We start from the raw sequence: 17,583 nt of genomic DNA, 5'->3' as shown, positions 1-17,583 counted from the left end.
ATATAATCATGGTTTGATTTTATTTTTCCTTTTTTATTCTCATGTTATTCAATTTGTTATAATTCATTGTAATCCTTTTCTTTATTAATTCTTATTATTATACGACAGTAAGTACAGGACAGTGTGAGTTCCAGAGAAAAAAACTGAGGGTTTTTTTTTGTCTTTTATTCATTGTGTGTTATGTTTGAGTTATCTTTGCCATATTATTTGAAGTAGATTAGCTCAGTAGTAGAAACAGGGCTTTTTCCTCATCATATCTGAGGTTTTTCCCTTTTCCTTAGACTAAGTGTAGTTAGACAGATGGGTCTTTTTGCCCCCTCTTGTCAAATGGGGGGGGGACTTTTGGCTCCTCTGTGCTTATGGCCTGTGTTCTTCTGCCTGGGGTTTCAACTCCTACGTTGGAGACTGGGAGCGCTAGCGTTTGGCTGGTGCGAGGCAGAAAACAGGGGACATGAGCTAGATAAGTTCAAAATTTTCCATTTATTATGGTTTAGCATAAGAATGCTAAAAAGGGTGGAATGTAATGGAAAATTTTGGTATAACTCATGTGTGCCTATTCAAAACTGTGTAACCAATGACAGTGCGGATAGTTCTAATGAAATTTTTGAACCTAACCTTTGTACATCCTTTATGGTTGTGTGAAAGACCTCTGTGTGAACTAATGAAGAACACATGTAGACAATATATGTGGATGTCTTTGCCCTTCTCGTTGTGATAAGTGTGTTGTTCATACATTGCGTTGGGGGAGAGGCAAGCAGGTGAAGACTCAGCACAGAGAAAATCCCGTGAGAGAGTATCGTATTTTGTCTTTGTGGAATGTGTTTTTGGAACTATAAGACTGTGGCCCTGGGTAACATCCTCAGGCCACTCACTCACTGACTGTACTGCTGTTCGGTTGTGTTTGTGTGACTCCATTCATGAATGTTTATTAAACTCAAGAAAGACAGCTGACGCGTGAAGATCTTCTTTTTCAATTATTGAACAAGGTAAAACATTTTTGCCACCACAGCACCCTCCGCTGGCTGGTGATAGGTCACTCAGTCCATACAGTCTTAAAGCGACAGACAGCCTTTTTAACAGTCTTCTTAGAAATGTAACCATATTTTTGTCGACTTATAATAATTATTTCATAGTACTGTAGTTAACTTGGAGACCAGATTTTTTTTCTATTAGCACTCTGCTTCCTGAATTCCCTTTTACAGGTTTGAATATTATCATATATCCAGAAGGTAGACCTACCCTTAAGAGGTGCAATAATATGTAGTGAGGACAAGCAGATGGATTTAAAATGGTCAGTCAGATCATTGGTGTGGGACTATTCAGGTCTGGGCTTGGATTGTTTCGATCGTATCATCATATCATGTGTTCAATCTGATTTCAGAGAAAAATAAACCACACCAAACCCATCCACGAAGGTAGTAAATGGTTTTATCGAGTCACTGGATAACGGACAATATTGTACAGAACTGTTTATTGGTGTTAGAAAAGTGTTTTACATTGTACACCGCTATATAATGTAAAAGAGGCTGGAGAACATTGACATCGACAGGCAGTCAGCTTGTTTCAAAACTGTCTTACTAACAAATGAGTGTTTGAAAGTAAATTTTGAGTCTAAAAGTGTTGCATGGAGTCCCTCAAGGCTCAGTATTTGGCCCTATTTATTATCTATATATCTGAAATTGGCCACACTACTTGCAAATGTGAATTTTCATCTTTTCTACTGATTATACATTCATGCATTCATTGTACCCTGCTTACTGAGTATACTATCTCTGCTTATTGTGTTAGTTTGCTAACATTAGCTAATTAGCACTGAACACTGAGTCTAAGGAGAATTTAATTCGTTATGGAGGTATGTAGTCATGAACCAAACTAGCCCAGTGCTCTAAAGCTCCTTCCAAAAGTAGATGATCATCAGTCTTGACCTTCTCCTAGGTCATCTTCATATGCAGCTGTAGGAACATAGGTATGGAGAGCATGCAGAACACATGGAGAGAGCTCAAATGTATCATCTCTTCTACTGATGCAAAATTATTTTTTTTTTAAAAAACCAAGAAAAATGGAATGAGCTGTTTTTATGTTCGGGGAAGATTGAGTCAGATTAGGTTATAAAACAATTTTTTACCTTCACTATATGTGGTAAAAGCAGTTTTAAAAAAGTGTGATCAGTGATGGCCAGATTAGCTATCTTCACTGTTACAAAAAAAACATAAAATGAAAAATCAGTGGGACATGAAATGCATGTAAATATTGATTTTTACATTTCCTGTTCTGGCACAAATACAGACTCACAGACTTTCAGACAGCACAGGAAACATGTTGGATTGTTTGATTTCTCAAAGCTCATTATTTGTACCATGAAGCAAAGAAGCATCCTGTCTTAAAATTTCAAAAGCCAACACCAACAACCCTCCTTCCCTCCATCTTAATTAAATTCCTGCAAGACTAGCAGTAGAATTATCTGTTTATTACTCACAGGAAAACAGTGACTTGGACTCAACAACATGAACACAGGTACACTTATTGTAAAATTAAATAACACTGCATTTTCCATCTCAAGTCATAACTATGCTGCACTATGTATATAGACTTCCTGACTGATGGCTGTCAAGCACCTCACTGAATATCATTAAAATGTTATACAGCATTTCATATTTGTGCATCAGCAATGATACTCTGGCTTTGTAGACAAACCCCAAGAGGCTTGTTAGCTAGTTAGTTAATGAGCACAAACCTGTGAACATCCATGTTTGTCATAGATGAACAATTGCACAGAGAAAGTGAATAACTGTGTGTCAAATAATATTATTTTTATAGAAGGTAAAGGAGGCATAGTTTTTCAGTGCATTTAAAAAAGCTTCATCTCTGAGGCCATAAATGAGAGGACTCAGACAGCTCGGTGCAAGATAAAACATTATGTAGTTAAAGTACCTGACATTTTCAAACAAACTATAGTCAATCTGAAGCAAAGCAGCTTCTATGAATGGGCACCACAGCTGGATAAGACAGAGCAGAAGCTGAAAACCATGAAGAACCACTGTTTTGAGCCCTTTCCTTGATGAATCTTGACCACATCATTTTTATATTCACCAAACCATTCAGTGACCCCTTACGCCATATGGCTGGGGGCAGTGTCATGCCAGAAGTGACCACTCCCATGATAGCATAAAGTTGATTGATCATAGCAACTATTGACTCTTCCCACTTTGGGAAAAAGTGGACCCAGACCATACCCCAAAAATGCCCTCTATACCATGACAGAGCCACTGGATCCCCTCACTGTAGGGGTCAAGCATTCAGGTCTGGACCATTCCATTTGTATCCACCACACATGGTTTAAAGGTTGTGATGAACAGCAAGTCGATGAAAACAAAAATCATCACCAGGATCTGTACGATAACGACCCAGTCATTGATCTGCCGCAGAGAGAACTCACCACCAACCAATGAATTGTTATCTGCCATCACTTTTCCAAATAAATATATAACTTTCTGCTGTTCTGCCGAATGTTAGTTTGTCATTATTAAATGTGTATAAAAAATTACTTTTTGAACAAAATTACAAAAGTTAAACGTTTTTCTGTGCTGCTATGATCATGATTTATGTGAAGCAGTTCACCAAACCATCCCTACAGTGGCAGACAAATGTTGAGATCGTTGTGGTGTTCTGAGTAATGGCTGGGCATGGAGACTTTATAGGAGTGGCTAGAATACAAACAGAGTAAAAACAGTGAAACTTTGCTCACCACAGTGTCATCATTGCTACTTTGTGTTAGTCTCCCTCAGGGGTTATCTGTAGATCAATCCAGGTTGTAAACAGATGTAAACAGCCCATGTGTAAGATGGACCACAATTACGGTTGGACTGTACAGCAAATGAATGACTCACAGGCAGGTTTTGCAGGTGTAACCGATGAGGCCTTTTATTTATCCTTTTTCTGGAGCAAGCATCCCAGCATCAGACCAGCAACACACAAGTTGTTAAAATGGCGCCCTTTTATACTGTGCACCGGCCAATTACCACGGGAGACTCCACTCACAGGGGTCCAGTGCTTGTTCACAGATTAACACCTTTTTTCCTTTTCTCACAGCCCCACATACATACATATTCTCATACCCCCACACACAGACATATTCACTTCCTCACTAACAAACAAAACCCAAACCCACATTACATCTACGACAATAAAATACATGTTTCTGAATCACCCCACACCAATTTACACTTGGTTTAGCCCGGAACTATAAAACATGGGGACCGTTGTCAGGGGAAGCCTTTTGCCCGAACACCCTGCAGACAAAAGACTGGTAAGTAGTTAACCCATTTATGCTTCCGCATTGCACCTTCACAGACTTATTGCACATACACATTACATCAACCATTACATTATCTTGGCTCAGTCTAAGCTCATGGTCTTGTTCCGTAACACATAGCTGCACACTGACTCACATGTCCTTCTTTTCCAGGTGGAGCTGCATGGCCTACACAGCACCCGCCATCCAATAACAATTAAAAGAGGACAAACCCATGGACCCAAATATTCCAGCCCATTGTGCAAAGTCTAGCTATGCCATGTGCAAAAATGCAATGTCGTCAAATGTATTGTGCCCATCTTCAATAAAGTGCATGTGTTCCTGTTAAAGTGTCTGTGTAATTACTGAGGTGCATATGTTCCCATACCCCTAACAGTCAAAGTGCATGGTGCCATATTTACATTGTCTGGTGATGAAGCGCTCTTCGTCACACCATGATTACAACATTGAACCTCCACTTGGAAACCTCCATGTAACACAACACCATGTACAATGTATGTAAAGGATTTCACTTTTTAAGCTCCATTGACAAGAAATGTTCCCTTTAGTTTAAAAAAAAAAAAAAAAAAAATGAAATGCTCTATGACACCCTTTGCATAATGGCTTTTGGTTGTTCCTAACTTGTCACTGCTGCTTCATGTCAGATAGGGTTAGGGTTATGGCAGACCTATTGGCTGCACCTGCATTTGGGTTATTATAATGCCATTGTCAGCCCCAGAAGAATCACATTGCTAGTATCTACAACATCTACGGTACCATTTTCAGAATTTTGGCATCGACTTGTTACCAAAGAATCAGTTCGCAATACATCCCCAGCCACTGGTGAGGGCAAATTGTGGTAAGTGAGATGAGTTATTATTCTAGGATGCTACACTGTTAAATGTCTGTAGTTCAGTGTAGGGCTGTCATGATTAGTGGCAATAATGAATAAATAATAAATAAATATTTTAAATCGATGATTGATTTTAACACTTTAACACTTCGTTGAAACAGATTTTTTTCTGTGATTAATATCACAACGTAGTCACTGTGTCATGACACAGTCATTTTGTACTCCAGTCAGTGGTTGCAGAGTCAGACTCAGTTGCAGCAATATCACAATATTATTATACATATGTCATGGTATTGTTAAAATGTTCTGAAAATGTTCAAAAAACATTAAAATAATAACATTGCCAACACATCTATGTCACAGAAGAGGACCAGGGACCAGTAGCAATGCTGGGTTTAGCTGCTGCATGCCTACTCTGTAAACAAGGCTATAAGCAATCGTATTATTATTATTATTATTATTATTATTATTATTATTATTACTACTACTATTTTCTGTGCTGTAACTTCTTACACAGACATGGTGAACACATCTGTCACCTGTTGAGCACCATGCTGTTAAATGGAGATAGAGATGAAAGAGTGAACCCTGACATAAGTTTTAAAAACACACAAACTTGTCTGGCAGAGGAGATGGAGTCATTCACCTTTTTAGCAGACTAACTCACACTTTCATGCACAGTATGTAAGTTCTGCTGCTAGGGGTCTCTCAATCCAAGCCATAACAAAAGACAGTGTCGTGAGACATTATAAAATAATGTTAAGTTTCTCCCGGTCTCAATTTCTTTAGTGCAAGTCATTCAGGAGGTTTTTACCGAAAGGCCAAATTGTCTACAGGGGACTCCTCCACTCCAAAATAAACAGACCTGATGATTATAACAGTTAAAAGCACTAAAAGCAGGATGGATAGTTTTTCACCGGCAGCTGAATCATCTGGAGAGGTGTCCTCCCCTCCATATCAAATAGACTAGGGGATTAAAACTGGTAGAAACACCAAATCAAGAATTCGCCAACACTTCTTGGCGGACATGATGTCTTGAAACGGCTGGAAACTGAGACTCCTTGCCTTTGTTTCTTTGATAATTTTGAACTCGTCGTTCAGGTTGTTTTTACAAGCACACCAGATACATTCTAATCCATCAAGCAGATAATAACCGGCCGGGGCTCTTTACTGTATGTCAACCCCCTTCTCTTTGTCACTCTTACTGGTTCTTACCGGTAGCCAGTCAGCAAAGGTGTCCTCCTCTCCATAACAAATGGACCAAGGATTTAAAAGACACAACAAATAAAACAGTTGATGCGTAGACATCCATGAGTGGATGGAACCTAAGCTGCCATTTGCCTGGCTGTTTTCTGTGATAGCGTAAAACCAAACGTCCAATGGCCTCATCCGGTTAAAATATATTGTTGAAAACAACCAAGGTGTATCTTAAAATGTGGCTTAAAACAGGATAAAAGTCAGTTTGAGCTTCTGACAACGCTGATACATGCACATAGGGGATATGACATCATTGACAGGTGAGTGTTAGCATGATAAATATCACTATTTCTACGAATAGAGAACCACCTAGAAATATTTGGGATAAGGTAAGTACGTAACTCAAAAAAATATATAACATAGGTCTAGTCATGTTTAGACATTTTAATGTGGAAAAATTACATATTATAACGTTAATACAAATAGATGAGTGATGTGTTTAAATAATATTCCAGTTTTAACCTTTCATTTATTGGTGTTCTTCCCCCATCATTACAGATTCACTCCTATGCGACCTTGGCTTCCTCACTGTCAAGATGACCCAACAATAAATAATAATAATAAATACTTGTGTTCTACTGCAGTTCCATAGTTCACTGTTCCAATAAACACACTCAATATATTACCATTCTCTCAAGCAACAAGCAAGTGTAACAATCCAGAACAATAAAGAATTTAGTCTTTTAATCATTTTAATTCTTTTTTGGTTTGATATCACTCTACAGCCATAATCTGGTCAATTTCTTATCTTCTAAGTTTGGGTGTCTCTTCACACTAAAGTGGTCCTGTGGTCCACTATAGTGGACATGCTGAGAAATTTAAAACAAAAATCTAATTTGTAAGATGTTGTTAAAGTCCAAACAGGTGGGAAATCACACAAAAAAGAAATTGGAAGACACATTTTTTGCTGGTTCTCAGGGGGTTATGATGCATGCCTCACAGGCTACCAACAGGCTTGACAACCACACATTGATTTTGTTTTTGAATTGTGTTAAGTAATAATGAGTAGAACAGGAAATTATAAATGTATATGTAAGCACTGAAAACAAGTATAATGTAATAGTTATTTTAACTGTAGTGAAAACCACGGCAAGTTGGTAGTGGATGTTGAAAGAGCAAGAGGTTGCCCAACAATAAGATAAAAATGGTTCATAATAAGCTGGCTTGCATTGATAACCTGGGCTCACTTCATACAGGAAGACGGTTGCAGGTAACTTCAGTGTAAGCTTCTTTGAAAGCACAGCTTTGCAAGCTACCAATTACTTTACACCGGAAGACGTTGAACTACAGCAAAGCTACCTTAGGGAGAAATCTAGAGTAACTAAAGTTACTCAGAAAAAGTGGTTCAAGCTATTTTGCTTTGTTAATACACATGTCATACAAAATGACAACAAACTATAACACAAAAAGTGTCAACTTGTTCACAGGTCATACTTAAAAAATAAATTAAAAAAAAAAGAATACTCCACTATTCATGGGAAAATACAAGGAATGTCCATTTTGCTTTTGTATTCAATCACTGCTGCAGTGTGTCCAAGTGGATATTTCCTCATTCTGACATCAGGAAGATTTATCCATGATGATGTTGATGCTGTGTGAGCACTGAGCAAGGCTCTTAGTGTTTGCACATGCACTATACAAAGGTCAAAGTGTGGTAGTGGTGGCCACCTGGCCTTCACAGTGGCAAGGATGAAAGCAAACATAAATTAAAAACAAAAAAATAATTCATTTTCTTTTATGAAAAGAAAATGTTTGTACAAAATGCAGTTAAAAAACTAGTTTAATAACATGTTGTTCACTATTCCTCAACCTGGCCAACTAAACTGAAATTAATTTGAAGTACAACAGTTTCTATGAACAGGAACCACACCTGGATGAGACAAAGCAGTAGCTGGAGAGCATGAAGAAACACTGTTTAGTTGACATTTTTTCTCTCCTGATCTGACTGTGGCATGCAGAGAAGCAAAGATATTGAAACATTTTTGATAACTCAAATAAACAATAATTCAATAGCACAAAAATTATTCTTTATCTGAAACTGTGGCTTCAATTGATCATTTTGCACAATGAGACAATTAAATGACAGTCACACTAAAATATTTTTAAAACTCTTACTGAATTGCAGACATGTAATTTCAGAACTGTTTTAATAGAATTTCAGCAATGAAGTTACACTGTTTATTCCCATCATTTTAATAATTAGTTAAGCTTAATGTTAAAATGTATTAGTTTTTATACACATAAGAGTTTTCAGCTCACAAAAAACTTTTCATGTCTGATGATTAAACATTTTGTAGTTTAAGTTCCTGAAATTATGAATGACCTGAAATTAACTGAAATTACACTGAAGTGCTGTAGCTTTTATGAATGTGCATATCAAATCAGATTTCATGTGGTCATGAAGGGCAATATAATAAGCTTCCATTTTCATGAGGTACACTACACTTCTTTTTAATGTTTGCAAATGTATTAACCATAACTAAGCTATTAACAATACAATATATAAAATAATAAATGTTTCGAGAGCAAGGGATTCTGACACATACACAGACTCATCAGACTTATCTGCAGAGGAAACAAATGTGACAGCATGTGATTTTTCAAAGCTAACTTTTTATACCATGAAACAAAGAATCATTCTTCTTAAAAATCAATCTTAAAAATACAAAAGCCAACACCAACAACCCTCAATCCCTCCAGCTCAATTAAATGCAGTGTACATGGACAAAGTTACATTATCCAGCGTATAAATCTAATAAGCAAGATGGACTCAACAACTTGAACACAGTGAGGCTTTCTGAAGAATTAAATTAAATTTCACAATTTCCATCTTAAGCCACAACTGTGACCCACTATGTATAAAAAGTTAATGACTGATGGCTTTCGAGCATCTCACTGATAACCATTACTTATTACAATGTTATGTAGGACCTGATACTGATCTATAATCAGAAAAAAAACCCCAGAGGCACCAGCTCATTAAGCCCAGTTCAACATCCACAGTTGTCATAGAAAAATATAGAATGGACACAGAATGTGATTAACTGTTGATCTAATTTGTCAAATATTTCTTTTAAGCAAGCCAAAGGAGGCGTAGTATTTCAGTGCATGAAAAAAAACTTCATCCCTGAGGCCATAAATGAGAGGACTCAGACATCTTGGTGCAAGATAAAACATTATGTAGTCAAAGTACCTGATATTTTCATATAAACTATAATCAATCTGAAGCATAGCAGCTTCTATGAATGGGCACCACAGCTGGATGAGACAGAGCAGCAGCTGAAAACCATGAAGAACCACTGTTCTGAGCCCTTTAGTTGTTGACTGTTTATCCCCTTCTGATGCAGCTTTGGCCACTTTCATTATTTTTATATAGGAGAAAACAATGATGATGGACATAATCAAAAACTGGAACTGATATACAGCTGACCAAAGAGTCTGCTGCCATATGTAAACAAAAAACATCTCCAATGAACATAACTGATACTGTTTGTAAAAGCCAAGTGATATTGATACAATACAGATGGAGAGAACAAGAATGCAGGGCAGAGAGCTGATGCCATGGATGATGAGGATACAGTTCATAGTATTGCGCATGGAACTCAGCTCTCCATGGCGCAGGGGCATGCAAATGGCCACATAACGCTCCAGGGTCATTGCTGCCAAAGTAATGGGTGTGAGTGTTAGATACAAAGTTACCACAACATACAGAGTGAGGCATATCCAATCTTGAATGTTAATGCGAAAATGGAAGAGGATGAGAAGGACATCAGACATAAATAACGTACAACTATCCGACAGTAATGTAAGAGCAAATAAGATGTAGCGAGCAGTTGTGTAGAAATATTCCTTTTGAAAAAAGGTTATGATGAGCAAAAAGTTGATGCAGAGAAATATCATCATCAGCACCTGTAGAATAACGAACTTAACCTTTCGCAGGAAGAAATCATCACCAGCCAGTGAGTTGTTAGCAGCCATATATCTTCTTATATTTTCTAAGCAAACACAAACTTGTTTGAGGCACTGCCAAAAATGCACTTAAGTGTAATTATGTAAAATATCTGTCAATAAAAAATCAGAATGTGCAAAATTGTCAAAGTTCATCTGAACTGCTCAGATACTGTGTTAAAGACAGAACTTTACCACACCCTCTTTCACATGTCTTCTGCTGAGCTCTGTGCAGCCTTCTGAGAAAGGGCCATGCATGATGATGACTTTAAAGACTAGAACGTCCAAAAATAACACCAGTGTCGTCATTGCCACTTACAACTGTTGTCTCCCTCATTGCCTGTTCACAGTTGGATAGCAGTGCTGCAGTGTAATTAAAATTATTTGCAAGTCCTGTTTTTTCCAAAATTATTCATCATCATCAAGTTGTGACAAAAAATAAAGGCCTCTGCTTGTCTTCTATTTAGACATGTTTTGAAACACTCTTGCCAAAAAAGCTAAAGCTTTATATCATGATCTGTGTCTCTTTGAGTGGGACAGGATAAGTCTAATTGATGATGAGTTCGATAAGAATTACTTTTTGAAGAGTTTAATGGCATTACAAATGACATGCCCACTTCTTTAAATTAGGGGTGACAGGACAATGCCATCCCTGGTTTTCACCTGAATTATCTTGTCTACTTAAAGAGAGAGATGTAGTCTGGGCTAGGGCAAAATTTCAGAGCCCTTAATTCTGAATAATTCTCCAGGCCGATAACTTGTTCACGTGATTAAGAGCAGTGTAATTAATTTCTAATTGAAGTATCATCTCTTATGATGACAGAAAGAGAAATCAGTTTAATTAACTAAGAACAAGACTAGTTCAAAAATAAATATAGCAAGTATGGTCCAGTGGGGACCACCAATTTTAAAAGCAAGAACTTCAATGGAAGAAAAGGTGTCAAGTCTAGTCAAAATCTAAGTTTGTAGACAAATTAAAATTGTTCAAAATAAAAGTTCCAATGGATAGAAAACTCACATTGAAGAGATTAATTGTGTATTTTTGTTGCGAACTAAAGTTGATGCTTTGATCTGAATTTGGAGAAGATTAATATTTTGGTGTGGTATGTGTGCATTTGTGCAGACATGTGTTGTTATTGTGATAGGAATAGTAGAACTATTTCAAACAGCGTTGGGAAGAGAGGGCTTTATGCACCAGTGGGTGGACCTGGTGAGCACAATGAAGGTTGTCGAGGTAAGAGAAGAAGAGTTCTATTCACTGACCGGCGTCTTGTCCAGGTGTACTGCATGAGAATGCATGTGAATTGGAGATAGCATGATAAATGTTTGCAGCTAGCGCATGGACAGTGTGCATAACTTAACTCCCTTTTTTTGCCATGTTATGGTTAGTTATCTACTGAAATCACAAACAATTTTGGGTGATCAATAGAAAGAACATTTTATTTTATTTTTAATTTACCATTGTTTCTCTACTGTCATTAAACCCCCTTTGACTCGCATGGACCTTAGACCTTACTACGTACCAAGGGAGTTCTCTCACATCGTTGCCATTGTTGTTTACATTCAACTGAGAGCAGAGCCTGTGACATCATTCACAAGATTGTCGCGAGAGTACGGACCCAGCACCCTGATGCATTCATTGCAGTATTGGAGGATTTTACAGCTGACCTAAGATGTTGCTGCCATATAGACAATAAAAACATTTCCAATGAACATAAGTGATATTGTTTGTGAAAGCTAAGAGGTGCTGATGCAAAGAAGGTGGAGAAAATAATAATGCAGGGCACAAAGCTGAGGCCATGAATGATGAGGGGCACACAAATGGCCACATGGCACTCCAGGGTCATTGCTGCCAGAGTAACTGGTTTGGCTGTAAGATACAGAAGTACTGCAACAGAGATAATGATACACAACCAAACTTACATGGTAAATTGATAAAAGCACAAGATGAGCAGGATATTCGACATGAACAATAGTAAGCTATCAGACAGTGGAGTAACAGCAAATAAGATGTAGCGAGCAGTCGTGTAGTAGCCCTCCTTTTTAAAAAAGGTTGTGATGAGCAGCAAGTTTATGCAGAGGAAAATCATTACCAGGATCTGCACAGTAACAATCTGGTCTTTGATCTGCACCTGCAAGGACTCAGCAACAACCAGTGAATTGTTATCTGCCATTTACTATGATTGATCATAGCAACTATTGACTCTTCCCACTTAGGGAAAAAGTGGACCCAGACCATACCCCAAAAATGCCCTCTATACCATGACAGAGCCACTGGATCCCCTCACTGTAGGGGTCAAGCATTCAGGTCTGGACCATTCCATTTGTATCCACCACACATGGTTAAAAGGTTGTGATGAGCAGCAAGTCGATGAAAACAAAAATCATCACCAGGATCTGTACGATAACGACCCAGTCATTGATCTGCCGCAGAGAGAACTCACCACCAACCAATGAATTGTTATCTGCCATCACTTTTCCAAATAAATATATAACTTTCTGCTGTTCTGCCGAATGTTAGTTTGTCATTATTAAATGTGTATAAAAAATTACTTTTTGAACAAAATTACAAAAGTTAAACGTTTTTCTGTGCTGCTATGATCATGATTTATGTGAAGCAGTTCACCAAACCATCCCTACAGTGGCAGACAAATGTTGGCATCGACTTGTTACCAAAGAATCAGTTCGCAATACATCCCCAGCCACTGGTGAGGGCAAATTGTGGTAAATCAGATGATTTACTATTCTAGGATGCTACACTGTTAAATGTCTGTAGTTCAGTGTAGGGCTGTCATGATTAGTGGCAATAATGAATAAATAATAAATAAATATTTTAAATCGATGATTGATTTTAACACTTTAACACTTCGTTGAAACAGATTTTTTTCTGTGATTAATATCACAACGTAGTCACTGTGTCATGACATAGTCATTTTGTACTCCAGTCAGTGGTTGCAGAGTCAGACTCAGTTGCAGCAATATCACAATATTATTATACATATATCATGGTATTGTTAAAATGTTCTGAAAATGTTCAAAAAAACATTAAAATAATAACATTGCCAACACATCTATGTCACAGAAGAGGACCAGGGACCAGTAGCAATGATGGGTTTAGCTGCTGCATGCCTACTCTGTAAACAAGGCTATAAGCAAGTGTAATATTATTATTATTATTATTATTATTATTATTATTATCATTATTACTATTTTCTGTGCTGTAACTTCTTACACAGACATGGTGAACACATCTGTCACCCGTTGAGCACCATGCTGTTAAATGGAGCTAGAGATGAAAGAGTGAGCCCTGACATAAGTTTTAAAAACACACAATCACCTTCTGGCCTGTGTCTGTGTGGGTGCTCTATGTACATGTGATGACATCACTCAGAACAGAAAGGCAAACTCGTCTGGCAGAGGAGATGGAGTCATTCACCTTTTTAGCAGACTAACTCACACTTTCATGCACAGTATGTAAGTTCTGCTGCTAGGGGTCTCTCAATCCAAGCCATAACAAAAGACAGTGTCGTGAGACATTATAAAATAATGTTAAGTTTCTCCCGGTCTCAATTTCTTTAGTGCAAGTCATTCAGGAGGTTTTTACCGAAAGGCCAAATTGTCTACAGGGGACTCCTCCACTCCAAAATAAACAGACCTGGTGATTATAACAGTTAAAAGCACTAAAAGAAGGATGGAGGACATAGTACATCAGGGAAGAGTTGGGAGCTAAAACTGCTAATCAAAGTGCTAACTTATGAACCACTCATTCAGGAGTTTTTCACCGGCAGCTGAATCATCTCCCCTCCATATCAAATAGACTAGGGGATTAAAACTGGTAGAAACACAATAATTCGCCAACACTTCTTGGCGGACATGATGTCTTGAAACGGCTGGAAACTGAGACTCCTTGCCTTTGTTTCTTTGATAATTTTGAACTCGTCGTTCAGGTTGTTTTTACAAGCACACCAGATACATTCTAATCCATCAAGCAGATAATAACCGGCCGGGGCTCTTTACTGTATGTCAACCCCCTTCTCTTTGTCACTCTTACTGGTTCTTACCGGCAGCCAGTCAGCAAAGGTGTCCTCCTCTCCATAACAAATGGACCAAGGATTTAAAAGACACAACAAATAAAACAGTTGATGCGTAGACATCCATGAGTGGATGGAACCTAAGCTGCCATTTGCCTGGCTGTTTTCTGTGATAGCGTAAAACCAAACGTCCGATGGCCTCATCCGGTTAAAATATATTGTTGAAAACAACCAAGGTGTATCTTAAAATGTGGCTTAAAACAGGATAAAAGTCAGTTTGAGCTTCTGACAACGCTGATACATGCACATAGGGGATATGACATCATTGACAGGTGAGTGTTAGCATGATAAATATCACTATTTCTACGAATAGAGAACCACCTAGAAATATTTGGGATAAGGTAAGTACGTAACTCAAAAAAATATATAACATAGGTCTAGTCATGTTTAGACATTTTAATGTGGAAAAATTACATATTATAATGTTAATACAAATAGATGAGTGATGTGTTTAAATAATATTCCAGTTTTAACCTTTCATTTATTGGTGTTCTTCCCCCATCATTACAGATTCACTCCTATGCGACCTTGGCTTCCTCACTGTCAAGACCCAACAATAAATAATAATAATAAATACTTGTGTTCTACTGCAGTTCCATAGTTCACTGTTCCAATAAACACACTCAATATATTACCATTTTCTCAAGCAACAAGCAAGTGTAACAATCCAGAACAATAAAGAATTTTGTCTTTTAATCATTTTAATTCTTTTTTGGTTTGATATCACTCTACAGCCATAATCTGGTCAATTTCTTATCTTCTAAGTTTGGGTGTCTCTTCACACTAAAGTGGTCCTGTGGTCCACTATAGTGGACATGCTGAGAAATTTAAAACAAAAATCTAATTTGTAAGATGTTGTTAAAGTCCAAACAGGTGGGAAATCACACAAAAAAGTAATTGGAAGACACATTTTTTGCTGGTTCTCAGGGGGTTATGATGCATGCCTCACAGGCTACCAACAGCCTTGACAACCACACATTGATTTTGTTTTTGAATTGTGTTAAGTAATAATGAGTAGAACAGGAAATTATAAATGTATATGTAAGCACTGAAAACAAGTATAATGTAATAGTTATTTTAACTGTAGTGAAAACCACGGCAAGTTGGTAATGGATGTTGAAAGAGCAAGAGGTTGCCCAACAATAAGATAAAAATGGTTCATAATAAGCTGCTTGCATTGATAACCTGGGCTCACTTCATACAGGAAGACGGTTGCAGGTAACTTCAGTGTAAGCTTCTTTGAAAGCACAGCTTTGCAAGCTACCAATTACTTTACACCGGAAGACGTTGAACTACAGCAAAGCTACCTTAGGGAGAAATCTAGAGTAACTAAAGTTACTCAGAAAAAGTGGTTCAAGCTATTTTGCTTTGTTAATACACATGTCATACAAAATGACAACAAACTATAACACAAAAAGTGTCAACTTGTTCACAGGTCATACTTAAAAAATAAATTAAAAAAAAAAGAATACTCCACTATTCATGGGAAAATACAAGGAATGTCCATTTTGCTTTTGTATTCAATCACTGCTGCAGTGTGTCCAAGTGGATATTTCCTCATTCTGACATCAGGAAGATTTATCCATGATGATGTTGATGCTGTGTGAGCACTGAGCAAGGCTCTTAGTGTTTGCACATGCACTATACAAAGGTCAAAGTGTGGTAGTGGTGGCCACCTGGCCTTCACAGTGGCAAGGATGAAAGCAAACATAAATTAAAAACAAAAAAATAATTCATTTTCTTTTATGAAAAGAAAATGTTTGTACAAAATGCAGTTAAAAAACTAGTTTAATAACATGTTGTTCACTATTCCTCAACCTGGCCAACTAAACTGAAATTAATTTGAAGTACAACAGTTTCTATGAACAGGAACCACACCTGGATGAGACAAAGCAGTAGCTGGAGAGCATGAAGAAACACTGTTTAGTTGACATTTTTTCTCTCCTGATCTGACTGTGGCATGCAGAGAAGCAAAGATATTGAAACATTTTTGATAACTCAAATAAACAATAATTCAATAGCACAAAAATTATTCTTTATCTGAAACTGTGGCTTCAATTGATCATTTTGCACAATGAGACAATTAAATGACAGTCACACTAAAATATTTTTAAAACTCTTACTGAATTGCAGACATGTAATTTCAGAACTGTTTTAATAGAATTTCAGCAATGAAGTTACACTGTTTATTCCCATCATTTTAATAATTAGTTAAGCTTAATGTTAAAATGTATTAGTTTTTATACACATAAGAGTTTTCAGCTCACAAAAAACTTTTCATGTCTGATGATTAAACATTTTGTAGTTTAAGTTCCTGAAATTATGAATGACCTGAAATTAACTGAAATTACACTGAAGTGCTGTAGCTTTTATGAATGTGCATATCAAATCAGATTTCATGTGGTCATGAAGGGCAATATAATAAGCTTCCATTTTCATGAGGTACACTACACTTCTTTTTAATGTTTGCAAATGTATTAACCATAACTAAGCTATTAACAATACAATATATAAAATAATAAATGTTTCGAGAGCAAGGGATTCTGACACATACACAGACTCATCAGACTTATCTGCAGAGGAAACAAATGTGACAGCATGTGATTTTTCAAAGCTAACTTTTTATACCATGAAACAAAGAATCATTCTTCTTAAAAATCAATCTTAAAAATACAAACGCCAACACCAACAACCCTCAATCCCTCCAGCTCAATTAAATGCAGTGTACATGGACAAAGTTACAGTAACATTATCCAGCGTATAAATCTAATAAGCAAGATGGACTCAACAATTTGAACACAGTGAGGCCTTCTGAAGAATTAAATTAAATTTCACAATTTCCATCTTAAGCCACAACTGTGATCCACTATGTATAAAAACTTCATGACTGATGGCTTTCGAGCACCTCACTGATTACCATTACTTATTACAATGTTATGTAGGACCTGATACTGATCTATAATTACTGTTACTGTGGTTTTGTGGAGAAAAAAAAAAACCCAGACGCACCAGCTCATTAAGCCCGGTTCAACATCCACAGTTGTCATAGAAAAATATAGAATGGACACAGAATGTGATTAACTGTTGATCTAATTTGTCAAATATTTCTTTTAAGCAAGCCAAAGGAGGCGTAGTATTTCAGT

General features: G+C 37.1%; 1 protein-coding gene across 1 annotated transcript; it reads right to left on the bottom strand.

Annotated features, from left to right (window-relative positions):
* Positions 1–9,461: 9,461 nt before the first annotated feature.
* Positions 9,462–10,379, bottom strand: LOC139632416 (odorant receptor 131-2-like). Its single transcript, XM_071497334.1, has one exon. The coding sequence runs from the start codon at positions 10,377–10,379 to the stop codon at positions 9,462–9,464; it is 918 nt and encodes a 305-aa protein (XP_071353435.1).
* Between the last annotated feature and the right edge of the window lie 7,204 nt (positions 10,380–17,583).

This window comes from Trachinotus anak, unplaced genomic scaffold, assembly GCF_046630095.1.
Source record: "Trachinotus anak isolate AG129_WGS33_773 ecotype Australia unplaced genomic scaffold, CSIRO_AGI_Tana_v1 ptg000014l, whole genome shotgun sequence".
Classification (NCBI taxonomy): Eukaryota; Metazoa; Chordata; class Actinopteri; order Carangiformes; family Carangidae; genus Trachinotus; species Trachinotus anak.
The sequence above is the reverse complement of the archived record's forward strand: the minus strand, read 5'-3'. Positions and strand labels throughout refer to the sequence as shown.